Raw genomic sequence first — 15,296 nt, forward strand, 5'->3', positions numbered from 1 at the left:
TTCCACCGCCAAGCCGAGAAAAACTCTTCAATTGGGTTCAGGAATGGGGAGTAGGGTGGAAGGAATTCAATCAGCATCCTGCGGTGGTGGACAAACCACTGCCTGATGTTGTCAGAGCGATGGAAACTGACATTATCACAAATTACTACATACTTTGGTACATCATCTTGATTGAGGTCCCTCTCCTCTTCAGGAATGACATTTCTATAGAGATTGTCTAAGAATGTAAGGAGATGCTGTGTGTTGTACGGTCCCATAATAGGAATATGAGCTAGCACACCTTGGTCTGACATAGCAGCACACATAGTGATGTTTCCTCCCCGTTGGCCTGGGACATCAACAGTAGCTCTCTGGCCGATTAGATTTCTACCACGCCTTCTGCCTTTGGCCAGGTTGAAGCCAGCCTCATCCAAGTATATGAAGTTGTGAGGTGGTTCTCTTCGTTAACGAAGGTGAAAACTCACCTGAGAGCAATTTCTCAATTCTGGACATATTTCTTAGCAAACATCTACTCACACTTTGTAGAAATCTGTACAGACATACAATTCTGAGAACATGTTCACTCATTTTGATAGTACAGACTTCCAACCTGAAAAAAAGACTAATTGGTTTGGTGGTTGTGACATTTCAGCTGAGAACCAGGACAAGTTATTTTGCACAGCTGGACAAAAGCAACAAGAACTGTCCAAAACAGCTGACAGATGTACAGAACCACTTGCATGTTGTCCAAAAGCAATTGCAATTTGATGGAAACAACAAGAAATTGCTGATATGATGTGAACAACTGACAACAGAATCTGACGGTTGAACGAGTAGTTCTGAGAAATGCAGTTCTGTTGTGAGAAATGAATGAAAGCGATAAAGAAAAACTGTAAAATCATCATTAAGGGATCAGAATCGATGCCTGAAAAAAACAACATCTTAATATATGAAAAAAGTTAGTTACAGAACTGCCCAGACAGGACCACACATGCACACAAAACATGCAAAAATCACTGCCAGACAATAAAATGTTATAGAAGGGAAGTGCTTGAAAGCAAATATCTTTCACTTCAGGTTCCCTTCTGTGAGACAAGTGTAACTTGGGCTCTCTTTTCTAGTTGGGAGGATTTGCAATGGAGACAAGGAGAGTCAATGAAGCATAATAAATGCACTGACAAAAGGGCATACAGCTCCTATGTCAAATACATCTTAACTACCAACATATTCAACGAACCTCTTCAACTAAATATCACATCAAAATGTAAAAATAGAAAAAAAACTTCAGCCAAAAATGTGTTGTGTACTATGATGAAACCACTGCACCTTTAACAATCCACTCACTGGAGTATTTCAACCTATACATGACATAAATGGTCAATTTATGCAGATAAAATAAAACCATGAAAACATCAGCATCATATTTTATCTTTTCAGACTTGTTGCGCTAAACTGACTGAACACAACAGGTCACATCGACTCTCTGGGCTTCAGTCATAGACCTGTAATGAGGTCTAACTTACAAAACCTCACATGACAGTTGAGAGCAAGAAACCAGTATTAATTTATATTATACATATCAGCAAGTCTTCAAGCCTTGTGCATCAGCTATGTAATTTAATTAATGAAAACCAAAAATCTGTGAACTACATGTCCTATTGTCAGTTGGTATCCTTTAAGTCAGCAGAAATCTTCAGGTGAACTTCCTTGTTTCTTTCAGTAGGTGGCAGTGAAATGTTAGTATTTAAATATCACACCACCCATTAGTTTTCTTGTGACTTACACAGAAGGTGGATGGTCCTTGGAAACCCACAAACCATACTGGCTTTATGGCTACTGCTTGGTATTACGCCAGAGTAGACAAAACAAACTTAGGCTGGTTGGAGCAGTAAAACAGATTAGAAAAATCTTTTCTCATTGAATTTACTTGATCACTGTCACACCAAGGTTTGGCGGGGTCTTATCTAAACTGTATTTAAGACATCATGACTCCTTATTGCCTACGTAAAGACATTACAACAGACATGAAAGATGTCACAACCTTGAATGTTGTGTAGAAAACATCCGTTAATATGATATAAACAGTTTTAACTGAAATAAGCACAGTACGAGGCTTTGTACTGAACTTTCTCAGAGATTCTGGGCAGAAGTTAAACTCCCTGGAGAAAGAGGATTTCTCAGCTTCTGATGTGTTCGCCTTCTGCTAATGAGTCACAGGATGCACAGTGTTGAGGTGGAGCAAAAGTAATATAGAACAAGTTGCTTGCATAGAGTGCTGCCAATGAACACAGCTACACCAAAGCATCAGTGTAACAAACATTTCACTAACTCCATCCTCTTTAATAGCTGCTACTGAATCTCTAATACTCTGCAAAGTGTTATCTCGGTATTTTTGGAAAAACAAACAAACAAACTCAAAATGCAAAATAACAGTTTATTGCAATACACAGGATTTCTGTCTTCTGCTACACTCATTGCCTGCCAGGCACACCAACACGCAGGGGACAGGCTGGCACCAGAATACCACAAATGTGCATCATGAAGTGGGTGAAAAGGTGATTATCAATGAGCCCACATGGACTCAGGCAGGCCACGCGTGTGTCCAGAGTTCACTTGTCTTCAGCCGTTTTAATTTAAAACATAAACAGAGGTCTACCCCAAGCAAAAAAAAAGGCATGTTCTCAGATAAAGCAATGAGGACAAAGCAGAAAGTACCTGGACAATACATTCACATTAAATCAGAATGGAATTTTCTTTTAGGAAGCAGAAACATCTGGGATTAAATAAGTGCATTCATCCATCTTTGTTTCAAGGTCAATTTTTGGTATCTCTCCCTGAACCGAGTGTGTGCTCTGACAGCAGATCACTGATGTAGATGTGATTAAATCAGGGACAAGGCCAGAAAGAATGCTCAGCTCATATAAAGGCTTCTGATTATACTGCCATTAGTCATTGTCCAACACTTGCATTATATTCAATAACTGCCAAACAAGAGGTTTCATGTAGTCATCCAATAAGGATTAGGCAGCATATACATATATATATTAAAAAAAAAACAAAAAAAACATTTTCATTGTTTGCAAGATCTAGGTATCTTCTCCTGTCTATGAACAATGTAGCTTACAAAGAAATCTGAGCAATTTTCTGCTGTGAGGATTTTAGTCACAGTAGATCATTTGAATGCACAACTATTTAAAGCTCCTTTCAACATCTAAATGTGTCTTGAAACCCGTTTTTAAAATAACAAACCGTGCCTCCAACTAAATTTAGACATGCTTGTAAACAGAAGCAGTGAATACATTTACCACAGTACTGAGATTGAACAGCAGTACAGATTGATTGGATGGTGAGTGTATGATTGCAGGTTTCAGTGAAGAAGAAAATGAAGATTTGGACAAAAAGCTGGGAGCTGGAAAGAGGACTAAAAGTGCAGGAATATGATGGGAAGAACAAAAATTCCTGGTCTATTTAGATGTAGACGTGAAATAATCGTGGAGAGAGGGGTGCTGGAATGAGAGAAGATTAACAGGGGAGCAGACAGAGAGTGTATGGACACAAACAGGGACGAGTGGTGTGTTCAGATCATCAGTAGAATACCACACTAGACTTTCCTCCAGGTGGGTTGAGAACCCTGTTGTGAGAACGAGGCCTGGGTCCCAGGTGAGGCTCGTGGTTCTTCAATGAAGTCTCATCAGGAGGTGATGGAGAAGAGGGCTCAGGCACTGGAGGGGGTGAGATTGCAACAGGTTCTTCCTTAGCTGGCATGGGAGCTGGGGGAGCAGTTTCTTGCTTCACCTCAGGATGGCTGACCTTGGCTTCAGGAGCTTGAGGATAGAGGAAAAGTGTTTCAGAGAATTGTAGCCTAAAATTTAAGACATTTCCACCTTAAATGCATTAAGGAAATCACATTTGAGATTCAAGTGGAATTAATAAAGTTAGAGTGTGGAGTTAATGATATACTGGTATGGAGCTGGTACATGCACTTTATAGTTACTGAAGCCAATTTTATGCTTCAAACAAGAGGCTAACAACAGCCTTGCTATAGAAAACGTGGCATCAAATTTCACCTGGTGATGACCAGCGTAACATGGATGTATCATATTCCCCCCAGTAACTGTGTTTACTGCTTTTCTTTCATGTCGTAATATGATGGATGGTGGGAGAGTGCCCCTTGTCTTGTTACTGAACAAACACGCTTGTTTCATTCACTGTGAGATGGCAAAGGTCACAAAGAGCAGCACACTTGCAGTTGAATTTATTCTTTAAGATTTGTGTTGTGCTGCCATAGCATAACTCCTTTACATAGAAGTTTAAATTGAGCTTTAGCTAAGCACTTACAGTCTAAATATCACATATTTTATCTTTAACTAAAGACATACAAAGTTTAGTATTAAATTCACCATGATATGAACAGGAGGACCAAGAGAAAAGGGAAATGGGCAAGACCGCTCTATTAATAGAGGCTCTTTAAATGAAACAGTGACTAATATGATTCAGCATTTTTCAGAAATCTTCCAAAAGACTTCACATGGGCATTATCTGTTCCACAAACTCACCTGGTGGTTCAGGTTCAGGTTCAGGTTCAGGTCCAACAATTAGATTGTCCTGTATAAAAAAAAACAAAAAAAAAAAACAGATTGGAAGATTGGAGATGGGTCCAATTCAGGCTAAAGCAACAGTGCAAATTCTGCAAATCAGTGCAATTTCCATGACCAAGGGTCCACTCTAAAGAGCTTTAGTGAGAAACAGTTATCATAAATAATGTTGATATTGGTGATACTGTTAAGAAGGTCCCCTACTCTGCCAGTAAAAAGGCCTGCAAGTGAAACCAAGCACAGTAACATACAGCTGCAGAATCCATGTCCAAAGTCTTTATAAAAACATTTTACCAAGTATGTTTACATGCTTCTTCTGTGCTTTCCAAGAGTGCAGAAAGCTGTACAGAATACAAAAACTGACACCAACAGCATGTTTACAGAAAACAGGTAAATAACCTGTAACTATTTCAAGTGGTCATTTGGAATTTATTTCTGTCCTTACTAACGATGCTGCAATGGACTCTGCAGCCCATTGCAACAGTGGTTCTTGCTGCAAAACACTATTGATCCATGAAGAAAACTGCTTGATAGAAGGTGACACAGCGGATGTGCTCCTGAACGAGGTTAAATGTAAGATCAATGACATAATGAATGAAAAATTTGGATCCTAACAATGAAGAGACAGTTAATGCATTTTTAATTTAGGGTGAAGCATTCCTTTGAAGGCTCACTAGCTGGTGTTTTATTGTCAAGAGTGAAATGAAATGAAAATGAATTTAAAAAAATTATTCAAGCATAGTCAAAGTTGCGTGGCCTACCTTTGGCTTATTTGGATGACCTCGGCTTGAGCTTTGGGTAGGTGCACTTTCTGCAGCCCCAAATATGTTGCTGGCCTGTCCACCTGGAGGTACAGTTCTCTGTGGTTGAGCTGGATGATCAGGATCCCCGAATATTCCACTGCTCTTCCCACCTATTTAAAATATTAACCAATGATGTTGTCACATAAGCAAAATATTGTCTCATATACTATACACATACTACAGTGGCAGCAAATCTCTTAGGATTTTAGGGATGCTAAAGGCCACAGCCTGTCATATAAAACTGGCTGCCTGTGTCCCTGCAATCTTTGTCTGCCTGGAAACCTAGAACATATTTCAACAGCAGACAGGGCTGAAAATATATTTGACAGTAACAGGTACTTAACAAAATCTGGAGGTGGAATACAGTCAAGCACAGAGAACAATAAAAGTGTTCATACAGGAATTGTGACATTATAGTAACAATTTTCACACCCTGGACATTGATAGATGCTTTGACTGGCCTGCCTTAGCACATCCATTAGCCCAGACAGGCTGGTCTGACCTGGAGGATTGGAGCGCCTGGGTACATTCTGAGCAGCCTCTGGTGGACCAAAAATATCAGAAGCCATCTTGCCAGATCTTCTTGGTGATGCAGAATTGTCTTCATAGCCACCAAACAGGTTACTGGAACCACCTCCAGGAGGCTGCAACACCCTGGAGAAAGATGAAGGATTTTAGTACAACTTGCAAAGAATCCTCATTAGTATGAATTACCTTATACAAGTATGGCAATGACAGACTTCAAACTGAAATAGATTTTTACTCAGGCATAACCTTATTAAATTATACATGTTAATGTGCATTATTATTATCATCATGTTGAATTATTACAGTGTATACAGTTATCAGAAGATGGGTTCATTATTGCCAAAAGTAAACATGGACACGGTTTATAATGTCTTGGTGACACGAAGGTTCAGTGATTACTGTAAACACGAGCTTTTGTAACGTGGCACATAAAGAAGACAGGTGGAAAACAGCAGGCAACTCTTAACCAGGGTATATGTTAACGTTACACTACAGAAGACAGCCTAAGCAGACGCAGCCAAAGGTTATTTAACTTAGTTACATACCCAGGAACGGTGCCATACGTGTGAAAACTCTGTTTAATTGTACGTTATCATTTCACACGTAGCTAATTACTGCCAGAAGACACGATAACGAGGCTGCTGGCGACTACAAAGAACAGAAAGGGCTTTCACACTTCCGCAGGCGCAGCAGACAACGCCTGGTTGTTAGCTTCAAAGCTAATTCTCAACTCTTAAGTTTGCTAACGGAAGACACATCAAATCAAGCTAGCGCAACTTGAGTGAGCACACATATTTGGCTTAGTGCTAGCACTATGTGTGAGGGCATTAGTAGAAAAAGTGATGGTGCAAAAACAACAAAGAGCTCCCGTCAAATAATGTTAACCTAACGTTACATTGAAATAACCTACTAGCTGATAGAGCGGCTACATACGGTCGAAATAAGACACAGTTTGACATTTCGTTCACAATAACAACTACATGACTATAAATATTATATGATTCACCTAGAACTGGTTTTTGCAGCATCATCCAACCCTTGAAACATGTTAGTTGAAGTCATGATGGTTTTGGTTTGAGTTTCCGAAGATAACTTCTCTAGTTAGCCAACTAGACGACCATTAAGTTCCTCCTGCCTGCGTGTGCTCAACAAAACTCCGTAGTGAGCAATTTCAGTCCACCCAAGAATAACTGGCCCTCTGCCAAGCTGCTGAGTGAAGAGGTACGGTCGTTTCAGTGTACCCGGCATCCCTCCAGATAAGACTGACTACGTAATCCAGTGGGTAGAACTCTTTTGAGGTAAACCTAGTCATTGTTCACAACAGCAACGTGTGATGTATACATCTGCTGAATATATGTGATTTGTTTTAACATGTCTTATGTAGAAAAGCTGAAAGCTCCACCCTGCTGCTTTGTCATACAAACATTAAACAACCGCACCCGTTATTTAACCCAGATTTGTGATACTTGTTTTTTTTTGTCGGGGCGTTTAGCCAGGACAAGAGTAACATGGGATGAGTCTTGAGATAGCATGTCAAATAAATATCAGATGCTATTGCAATAAAATCTTCTTGTGCTGTATTCTGTGTGCTTTATAGCCTACGCGTTGGAACCATGTCAGTGTTTTTGTATGTCATAAATATCAAATTCTGAATCCGCTCAACCGGGGTATTTTCGGCGTACGCCATGAAAAATTCAAGTGTACCCTATTAGTTCCTCCTATTGCTTGGGTCTTCAAAATGTCAATCAATTTTGGGGCGGGGCATATTTTTTTTTTAGAATGCCAGAAACTCCATTGCGGTGATCCAATCTCGCGGAAATAACGCTTATTTACTCAGCAAAAGCCTTAGATTATTGAAGTGTCAAACTGGTTTTGAATTTTGATCATGACTTTCGGGAAACCTATTAGGCATGACAGGAAAAGAATAGGAATTGGTCCGACGTAGGGTTTTTCTCACTGGCAATTGGCTGAGGCAGCTGTCAGTCAAACCTAACGTCTCTTTGTGTATTTCTGACCAATCATAGGCTTTGTTTTCGATTTGTAGTGGGCGTGCCAAAGCGCGTGGACAATCGATCAGTCGGAACTGTCAGTGGTAGCAAGTAGGAGGTTTTCTGTGAGCTAGCAATGCTAGTCTGTTTGACGATTGAACATATCAACAACAGGCTTCCACTTCAGGTAATGCTTATAGTTTGACAATGCTATCAGTCTAACAAACAGTTTGAGGCTTTGCATAAAATAAGTATTATGCTACAAGCTGTTTTTTTTAGCGCTCTGGCTTGTTTGACTACCATAACGTTAACGTTAGCTAGCCAACGACAGCAGCTATGCTAGGAGCCACGTTATGTATTGGGGGACACGTTGAACTGCTTGTTACACAAAGTTAACGACAGCTGTAAATAACTAACCTATACCACAATGCATTTCTAAAGCAACGTTAACCTTGAGGACAAGTATCAGATCCGCGGTTAGACTGCTAACATCACTAAGGTTTTGCTTTCAGGACCGGTACTGTAACTGTGTAATATATCTAGATGTGTTGTCGGTACATTTTAGATAGCCTCATTACAATGGAAAACAATATTTTTAAACAGAATATAAGTTACATTAACGTTTCATCAGACCATCAATTTTACAATAACTTTAAGATTTATGGTCTGAGGAGCGCAGGTAAACATTAATTTACTAACTTACAACACTGTAAAAGTAACATGACCAATTAGTAATTTCGGGCTGTAAAGGCTGTCAGTTATCTTTTGTAGCTGGTTGAAGTTGTCTAAGAAGTAGCGTTTAGGTGACACAAATCAGGGATTTGAAAGAAAAAGATTTTCCTAGTCTGAAAATGTCCCTAGTCTGAAAACGACTCGAGATACTCTTGTCCAGTTACTCTTTGTTGTTTAGCTGTTTATTGCTGTCGTCCATTTGTGTTACCATCCTCCTGATTCTTCAGAAATAAACCATTTAGTGGGTAACAATCGAACAAGTACATTATGAATTTTGTGATGTTTACACATTAAGTTGTAACACAATTTTACAGATGTAATACACCATCGTGATGTGCAGCTTTCACATAAACCTGGTTCTGATATTGACTCGTTGATTCGTTTTTTGTATGAGCTCATAGTAGTGTTAGAAAATAGAGTGTTGTCTCAAAGCCTTACAGTTGCAGGATGTACATGAAATACATTGTTTTGCAGACAATTTCTGCAGGCAATGGTGACGTAGTGACAAGCAAAGTCCACTTGCACACGGGTTATTAAAACTACCTATGCTTATCAATTCACACGAGCTCACATGACATGTGTCACTGTAAATTATTCAGTGCATAGAGTCAATATCTTACAGTTGTAATTGGTTTTATAGTTTTATTTCTTGTTGCAAAGAAGCATTGAGTAATGTTGTTGCTGATAGAAAACAGTTGAACTGCGCAGAGTTCAGCTCAGTGGAAGCTGGAGCAAGGAGAGGGCAGAAAGCAGAGAGATCCGTCTGGGTTTTATTATGCTCAATTTGATCAGTAATTGCCAATATAACCGGTCGGACCCATGGTGAAGAGAAAGAAAACCTCGCCTACTACCGAAGAGTACGAAAATGGGTAAAATTATATTTGAAATTAACACTTTATTTAGAGGTCTAATGCACCGAGGTATTTTCGTTGTCGTTTCTGCAGGGCGCTAAACTGAAAAGCGCTCGCATTTGAATTTAGTTGAAATTCAGCCTGAAATATTTCCCTTCGGAGCCTAAAGACACTTGGTAAAACACTGCCGTCAGTTACTAAACTCTTTTGGTTGTTGAATATAATTTATCTCAAGACATTAAATGCATATATTTGGTGTTGTTTTGTCGGGACTGGAGAGGGGATTTGAAACAAACAGCGGCGGCGGCCATGTTGAGAGACAGTGAACGTCGTGTTTAGAAGTTAATTTTGCACACAGCTTTGCTCCTAATATGACAAATTTTCTCCGATTGTGTTTTGGCAGTATGACACCGGGCTCCAGGGAGGGGATCGGTGTCGATGGGAAGAGGAATCCGTCCAGAAAGCCCGAAGGTTGCGACGAGGAGGAGAGCGGAGAGCAGGCGAGCGAGGAGCGCAGTACAAAGGGAGACGACGGAGTGGAAATTCTTAATCCATCAGCCACGGGTCTCAGCGTCGGTCTAGCCCCAGTCCTCCCTGCCTCTCCACCGAACCGAACCGGTCCAGCCTCGAGCCAGCAGCCCCAGAGCTCAGCGGAGCCCGCCCCCCCGTGTCACGACCAGCATCATTTTCTCCGATCAAGCGTTCGACCTCCGAGTAAACGTATCCGGAAGGATTCAATCGGCTCAACCATCAATGGACATGGCGGGGCAAAATCGAAAGGTACCGTGACCAATTCAGTTAAGAATGTGTGTAGGTGGAATTAGCAGGGTGTCTCCTCCTGTTTATTTGTTATGGCTTAACTGATGATGTTTTAGTTGCTGTATTCCCTCTGGACTACTGGTAGAGTTGTAGGCAGGGTAGACTTCTGGTAGCTCCAGCACCAGTTGCAACACCATCCTAACAGTTCTGTGAAAAGGTAGAGAGATCAAATTTAAATTATGATGTCATTTGATTATTTTAGTCAAAATTTCTAAGAAACTTTAAAAACACAATATCAAGGTAGTGTAGGGGAAATTAAACGCAGGACTTCAGTATGAAAGGTTCTTGCTTAAGTTTCCTTTTGTTATTGCATTTTTTGGGAATAGAAAAAAAGAACAGGATGACTTTTATGCCTTCAGACAACACTTTAACTGACCTACTGATCCACTATTTTCAGATGCACATGATACAACAAACAATAGTAAATAAACAAACAACATGCTTCAGTGGTGCATTCTCATTTTAGTCAACCTCAGATACAAATTGTAATTGTTCTGGTGCTCTACTGGTTGTCTTTTGCAAATCTGACTTATGCCCAGCTCTGTAGTAACTTGCAGTGTCAGTGGTGAATTGACTTTGTAATACTGAGGTGTCTGAGCAATGGAATTCACTCACTTTTTGAATACACTAAAGAATTACCTTGTTGATTATGCATTATCATGCTTAATACTAATTGAATGCAGTCTTGTTTCTTGAACACCTTCTGGTTCCTCGTATATGACCAGTGTCACGAAAGGCAAAGAAAGGCGGGACAGTACAATTGAAAGTTACATTACTGAGGTGGTTTCTGTTCACCTGGGCTGGGAGCCTGTCACTGTAGCCTAAATCTTCCTTTCTGGAGGATTTTGTATTTGCCTTTTTTTTGTGTATAATTGCACTTCTCTGCAACAGCAATATTTGAGTTTTTCTTCTAAGAATTGCTTGGACTTGAATCAGACAGAAGTATGTTGGTGAATTAGTGTACTCTGACAGGTATGACCTGTGGGTTCCTTTCGCAGCTGTGAAAAAGATACACTGATTGTTTCATCAGATATATTTAGATTGCCCAAGTTTTGATCAGTTGACCAAGGAAGCCCTACTTATTTGATATGATGTGGTATTGATGCACATCTTTTTTGATAGACGCCTACGCTACCGTCTATGAGCCAGATACACATTTGCACTTGTAAATGAACACCTGTTTGCCTGAAAATACAGCTGCCTTAACACAGCACAGTGCTGCAGAAGCAACTGTCTTGGTGTTCGTGTTAATGTCTCCTGGCATTGCGTTGTGTTCTGGGGTAAACTTGGCCATTGGAGCCCACAACGAGTTGGTTTTGGACGTGCGTACTTCAGACCTAGCTGTAGGGACTGATTGCTTTCCCTGCCTCCTTGCCAAAGCTGAACCACAGAAGGAGAAGCTCTGCAGGTTGTGCGCTGTATTGGCAGTGGGTGGCTTTGTGTTACCTCTCCCAAATCCCACACCTCAGAACTACAATTGTATTTTTATTTCCATGCTATAAAAACAGCCGGGGTGGTCAAGCAAACATTTGTACTAATCTTGACATTTTTTTTTACTGTAATATTTAAGTTGTTTTTCCTCTGCATGTTTTCATGAGCATTGAGTTTGTGGGCTCGCTCTGTCTACCACAGGGGCTGAGATTGGTTCTTCCTCCCAAGGGGCAGTGGGACAGTCAGGGCCTATGGTCGGCTCCACAGGGGGAGTGTCTAAGTCCTCCAAGGGCCAAGGGTGTGCTGAGAAAGAGGAGCAAGCTGGTAACCAGAAAAGGGCCCGTCGGCAGTGGGAGTCTTGGAGTGCAGAAGACAAAAACAGCTTCTTTGAGGGGCTCTATGAGGTAAGAGTAGAACCAAGTAGACAGTGCCAAATAGTTTTACAGTAAATGATAAATGAGTACTATCTTATGTGGCACAAACTATGACCTAAATTGTTGCCAGTTATACTGTATTATGTATCACAGGACATTTTAAAGTAAAACATCTTTTCGTGTGTCTTTTCACATTTCATACTCTCCTCTGTTCCTCTCATTTCTAGCATGGGAAAGATTTTGAGGCTATCCAGAACAACATTGCAATGAAGTACAAGAAGAGAGGCAAGCCAGCCAACATGGTGAAGAACAAGGAGCAAGTCCGCCACTTTTACTACCGCACCTGGCACAAGATCTCCAAACACATTGACTTTGCCAATGGTGAGCTGCCCAAAATCTTTGTCACCCAGCAACAAGTGGGACTAGTTTGATGTTAATATAGTCAAATACAGTTTAATACACAGTATTTATTTATTTATTTTAAGTTGGAGCTCCAACATTTATGTGCAGCTTACACAGTATTTTATCTTGTCTCACTTATTCTGTATGTCTGTTAGAGCTACCAGGAAAGTTAGCATGGCAGTGGTATGTGTCCTGGGGATTGAAATTGTTTATGTACTGTAGGTCTGTCTTAGGCAGCGAGACATAAACTGGAACCCCTTTACCTTTCAGAAATCCCTTAGGATCACTGTGTTTTATCTTTATGTAACACACACGCCTCATGCATTGCTGGTTACAGCAGTGTTGTGACTTGTGCCCCCTTTTCTTCTCAGTGTACTCCCGAGTGCTGAAGAAATCCTCTCAAGAACTGTATGGTCTCATCTGCTACGCTGAGCTCCGCAAAAAAGTTGGAGGATGTAAGTGAAGGCTTAGACATGTTTCGAATGCATGTCTTTTTAAAGGTTGTTTGTGCATGAGTGTGTTCCTGTTCTTAGTTTGGGACACAAGGGATGTGATTAAACACTCTATGCTCATGGTCATGTGGGGACATCTGCTCCTGAGGGATGATGTCACAAACAGCTCTCTAGCTTTGTTTTTTTTTTCTTTTGACAGTAATGGATGATAAGAATGTGGCAAAGCTGAACGAACTCATCCAGCAGGGGTAAGTTAGTAGTAGAATTGATAAAATACATAGTCTAGTTTAACTGTTTGTGTTATTTAACATATACAATGGCAAAAGATCTGTTTAAATGCACACATCTGGGATTGTTATGCAGTTTTTCTTTTTAAGTTCTATATCACATCTAGAAACACATAAGTTATCACCCTCAGTGTGAGAGACCAGTCTGAGGTCATAGTGATTTACTCCAAATAAAAAAAGAAGTGCATTAGCAGCAGGAACACTTATCACAACTAGACCACTAATCACCCGAAGGAAACATTTTGGAATATGGTGAAATTATGGCATGTACAATGTTTTTGTTATTTAGTCTATTCCATGAGCAGATGTTCAGCTGCACAGTTAGTTGTCTTCTCCATTGAAAGGTGTAATGTGATCCAGAAAAGTTGGCATCTAAAAACACTGACTCTTTCTCTCCTGTTCTGTCTGCTCGACCAGGGCCACCACTGTGCGCTCTAAAGGGAGGAACCTACGAATCAAAGCGCCCATGTGCCGTGCACTGAAGAAACTTTGTGACCCAGATGGTGAGCTTGTGCATGCACAGACAACCAACATATACTATACATAAAAAGTAAATGCACGTCTAAAAATGCAAAACATGGCAATGTTGAAGCACAGGGTTTGTGGGGGTGGAGCTATATGGCAATAACAATGGTAGCCTGTGGGATAGCGACATTTCTATGGTAACTCTGTGGGAGCAAAGTGAGGAAGAGGAGCAGGAGGGTGATGATGGACATGACTGGTATTCTGTTCACGAACATCCATGTACCAAAGTTAGAGAAACCTTTTTTTTTTTTTTTTTTTATCTGAATGCTTTTCTTCCTCTTTAAAAACACACGACCTTGCCTCAGAAAACAGCTTTGTCATTGTCTCGGTCAGTTCTACAGCATCTTTGTGTCTCGGTAGGAGTGAGTGATGAAGAGGACCAGAAGCCAGTGCGATTACCTCTGAAGGTGGCAGTTGAGCTTCAGCCACGCAGTAACCATTCCTGGGCCCGTGTTCAAAGTCTAGCCCACAACCCTCGGCTCAGGTCAGGCACACTCATTAACTAGTGTCTGAGAGGAATTAAGCAGCAAAATATTTTCAACTGCTTATACCATAAAATATCACAAGATTTTTCTATAACCTCTAGAGTCCTGAGCTTTGGAAACCCAAGCTGTGCGGTCCTCATATGAGGACCGCACAGCTTGGGTTTCCAAAGCTCAGGACTCTAGAGGTTAAGGAATTACATTTGCTAAATCCATTTAGTCCACTTTGTTTGGCCAAATTTGTTATTTTCAGGTCATAATGCTGTCACAAGCAGACACTGCTTTTAAATGACCTCATTCATCATCTGACATTTGTCTCAGATACTTTATAATGTAAGAAAGGATAATTGTATTATTCTTTACACAACATTCCTGTTTGTCGTCATGTTCTGGATCAATCTTTCGACAGCACAGTTTATCAGTGCAATGCTTTTTGGCAGCTGACTCCCAGTTTTCAGATGGTGGAGTTTACATGAATGTGTCATCAAGCAGTGTATATGTTAGGAGCATAAAATTCAACTTGGCCCAGTGCTGTTCAACACATCTTACTGCAGCAGCTTATAAATCAACAACTATCTTTTTGTGTCTTTTCCAACTCAGGATGGTGGTGGAGCTTCACAGGAAAGTCTCCAGTCTCATTGATTATCTGAAACAGAAGTGGGCACACCATGACCAGCGCATTGTATCCTTAAATGCATCATCTGGTTAACAACTTTGTAGATCGATTCCTTTTCAGTTTAGAGAAATGCACAGAGCATGAGAATGCATGTTTTTGATGCAATGTCATCATGTGATAGTGGAGCAGTGAACTTAAACATGTTGTTTACAACCATCCAGTGTAAAAACCACTGCAATCATCTTTGTTGTACGAGCAGTTTTGCACTTCAGCTGTAAAAGTGTAAGTGGACATACCTGTCAGTTTCATTTGGGTTCTTAACACCGATGCGTCAGCTTAAGAGTCTCATGGAGCGGGAGGCTCTGGAGGGCGCCCAGTCCAGCACAGCCTGTCCCAGCAAAAACCAGCCAGAGGAGCTTTTTCTTTTTCCTG

The 15,296-nt window shown here is 40.6% G+C and overlaps 2 protein-coding genes across 2 annotated transcripts in view; one reads left to right on the plus strand and one right to left on the minus strand.

Annotated features, from left to right (window-relative positions):
• Positions 1 to 2,393: 2,393 nt before the first annotated feature.
• On the minus strand, positions 2,394 to 7,111 carry jpt2 (Jupiter microtubule associated homolog 2). Its single transcript, XM_020597752.1, has 5 exons — positions 6,912 to 7,111; positions 5,880 to 6,031; positions 5,336 to 5,487; positions 4,536 to 4,584; positions 2,394 to 3,803 (listed from the first exon to the last, which is right to left on the minus strand). The coding sequence occupies exons 1-5, from the start codon at positions 6,965 to 6,967 to the stop codon at positions 3,565 to 3,567; spliced, it is 648 nt and encodes a 215-aa protein (XP_020453408.1). The 5' UTR covers positions 6,968 to 7,111; the 3' UTR covers positions 2,394 to 3,564.
• A 2,218-nt stretch (positions 7,112 to 9,329) lies between these two features.
• The window catches only part of cramp1 (cramped chromatin regulator homolog 1), a 12,333-nt gene continuing 6,366 nt past the window's right edge, over positions 9,330 to 15,296 (plus strand). The window contains exons 1-10 of the mRNA XM_020597823.1: positions 9,330 to 9,494; positions 9,880 to 10,256; positions 11,928 to 12,130; positions 12,328 to 12,481; positions 12,874 to 12,957; positions 13,154 to 13,202; positions 13,659 to 13,744; positions 14,127 to 14,250; positions 14,849 to 14,930; positions 15,200 to 15,289. Of these exons, the coding sequence (XP_020453479.1) occupies positions 9,445 to 9,494; positions 9,880 to 10,256; positions 11,928 to 12,130; positions 12,328 to 12,481; positions 12,874 to 12,957; positions 13,154 to 13,202; positions 13,659 to 13,744; positions 14,127 to 14,250; positions 14,849 to 14,930; positions 15,200 to 15,289 (1,299 nt within the window). The 5' untranslated portion in view covers positions 9,330 to 9,444. The remainder of the gene's footprint in view (positions 9,495 to 9,879; positions 10,257 to 11,927; positions 12,131 to 12,327; positions 12,482 to 12,873; positions 12,958 to 13,153; positions 13,203 to 13,658; positions 13,745 to 14,126; positions 14,251 to 14,848; positions 14,931 to 15,199; positions 15,290 to 15,296) is intronic.

Source organism: Monopterus albus, unplaced genomic scaffold, assembly GCF_001952655.1.
Source record: "Monopterus albus unplaced genomic scaffold, M_albus_1.0 scaffold35.1, whole genome shotgun sequence".
NCBI classification, from domain to species: domain Eukaryota; kingdom Metazoa; phylum Chordata; class Actinopteri; order Synbranchiformes; family Synbranchidae; genus Monopterus; species Monopterus albus.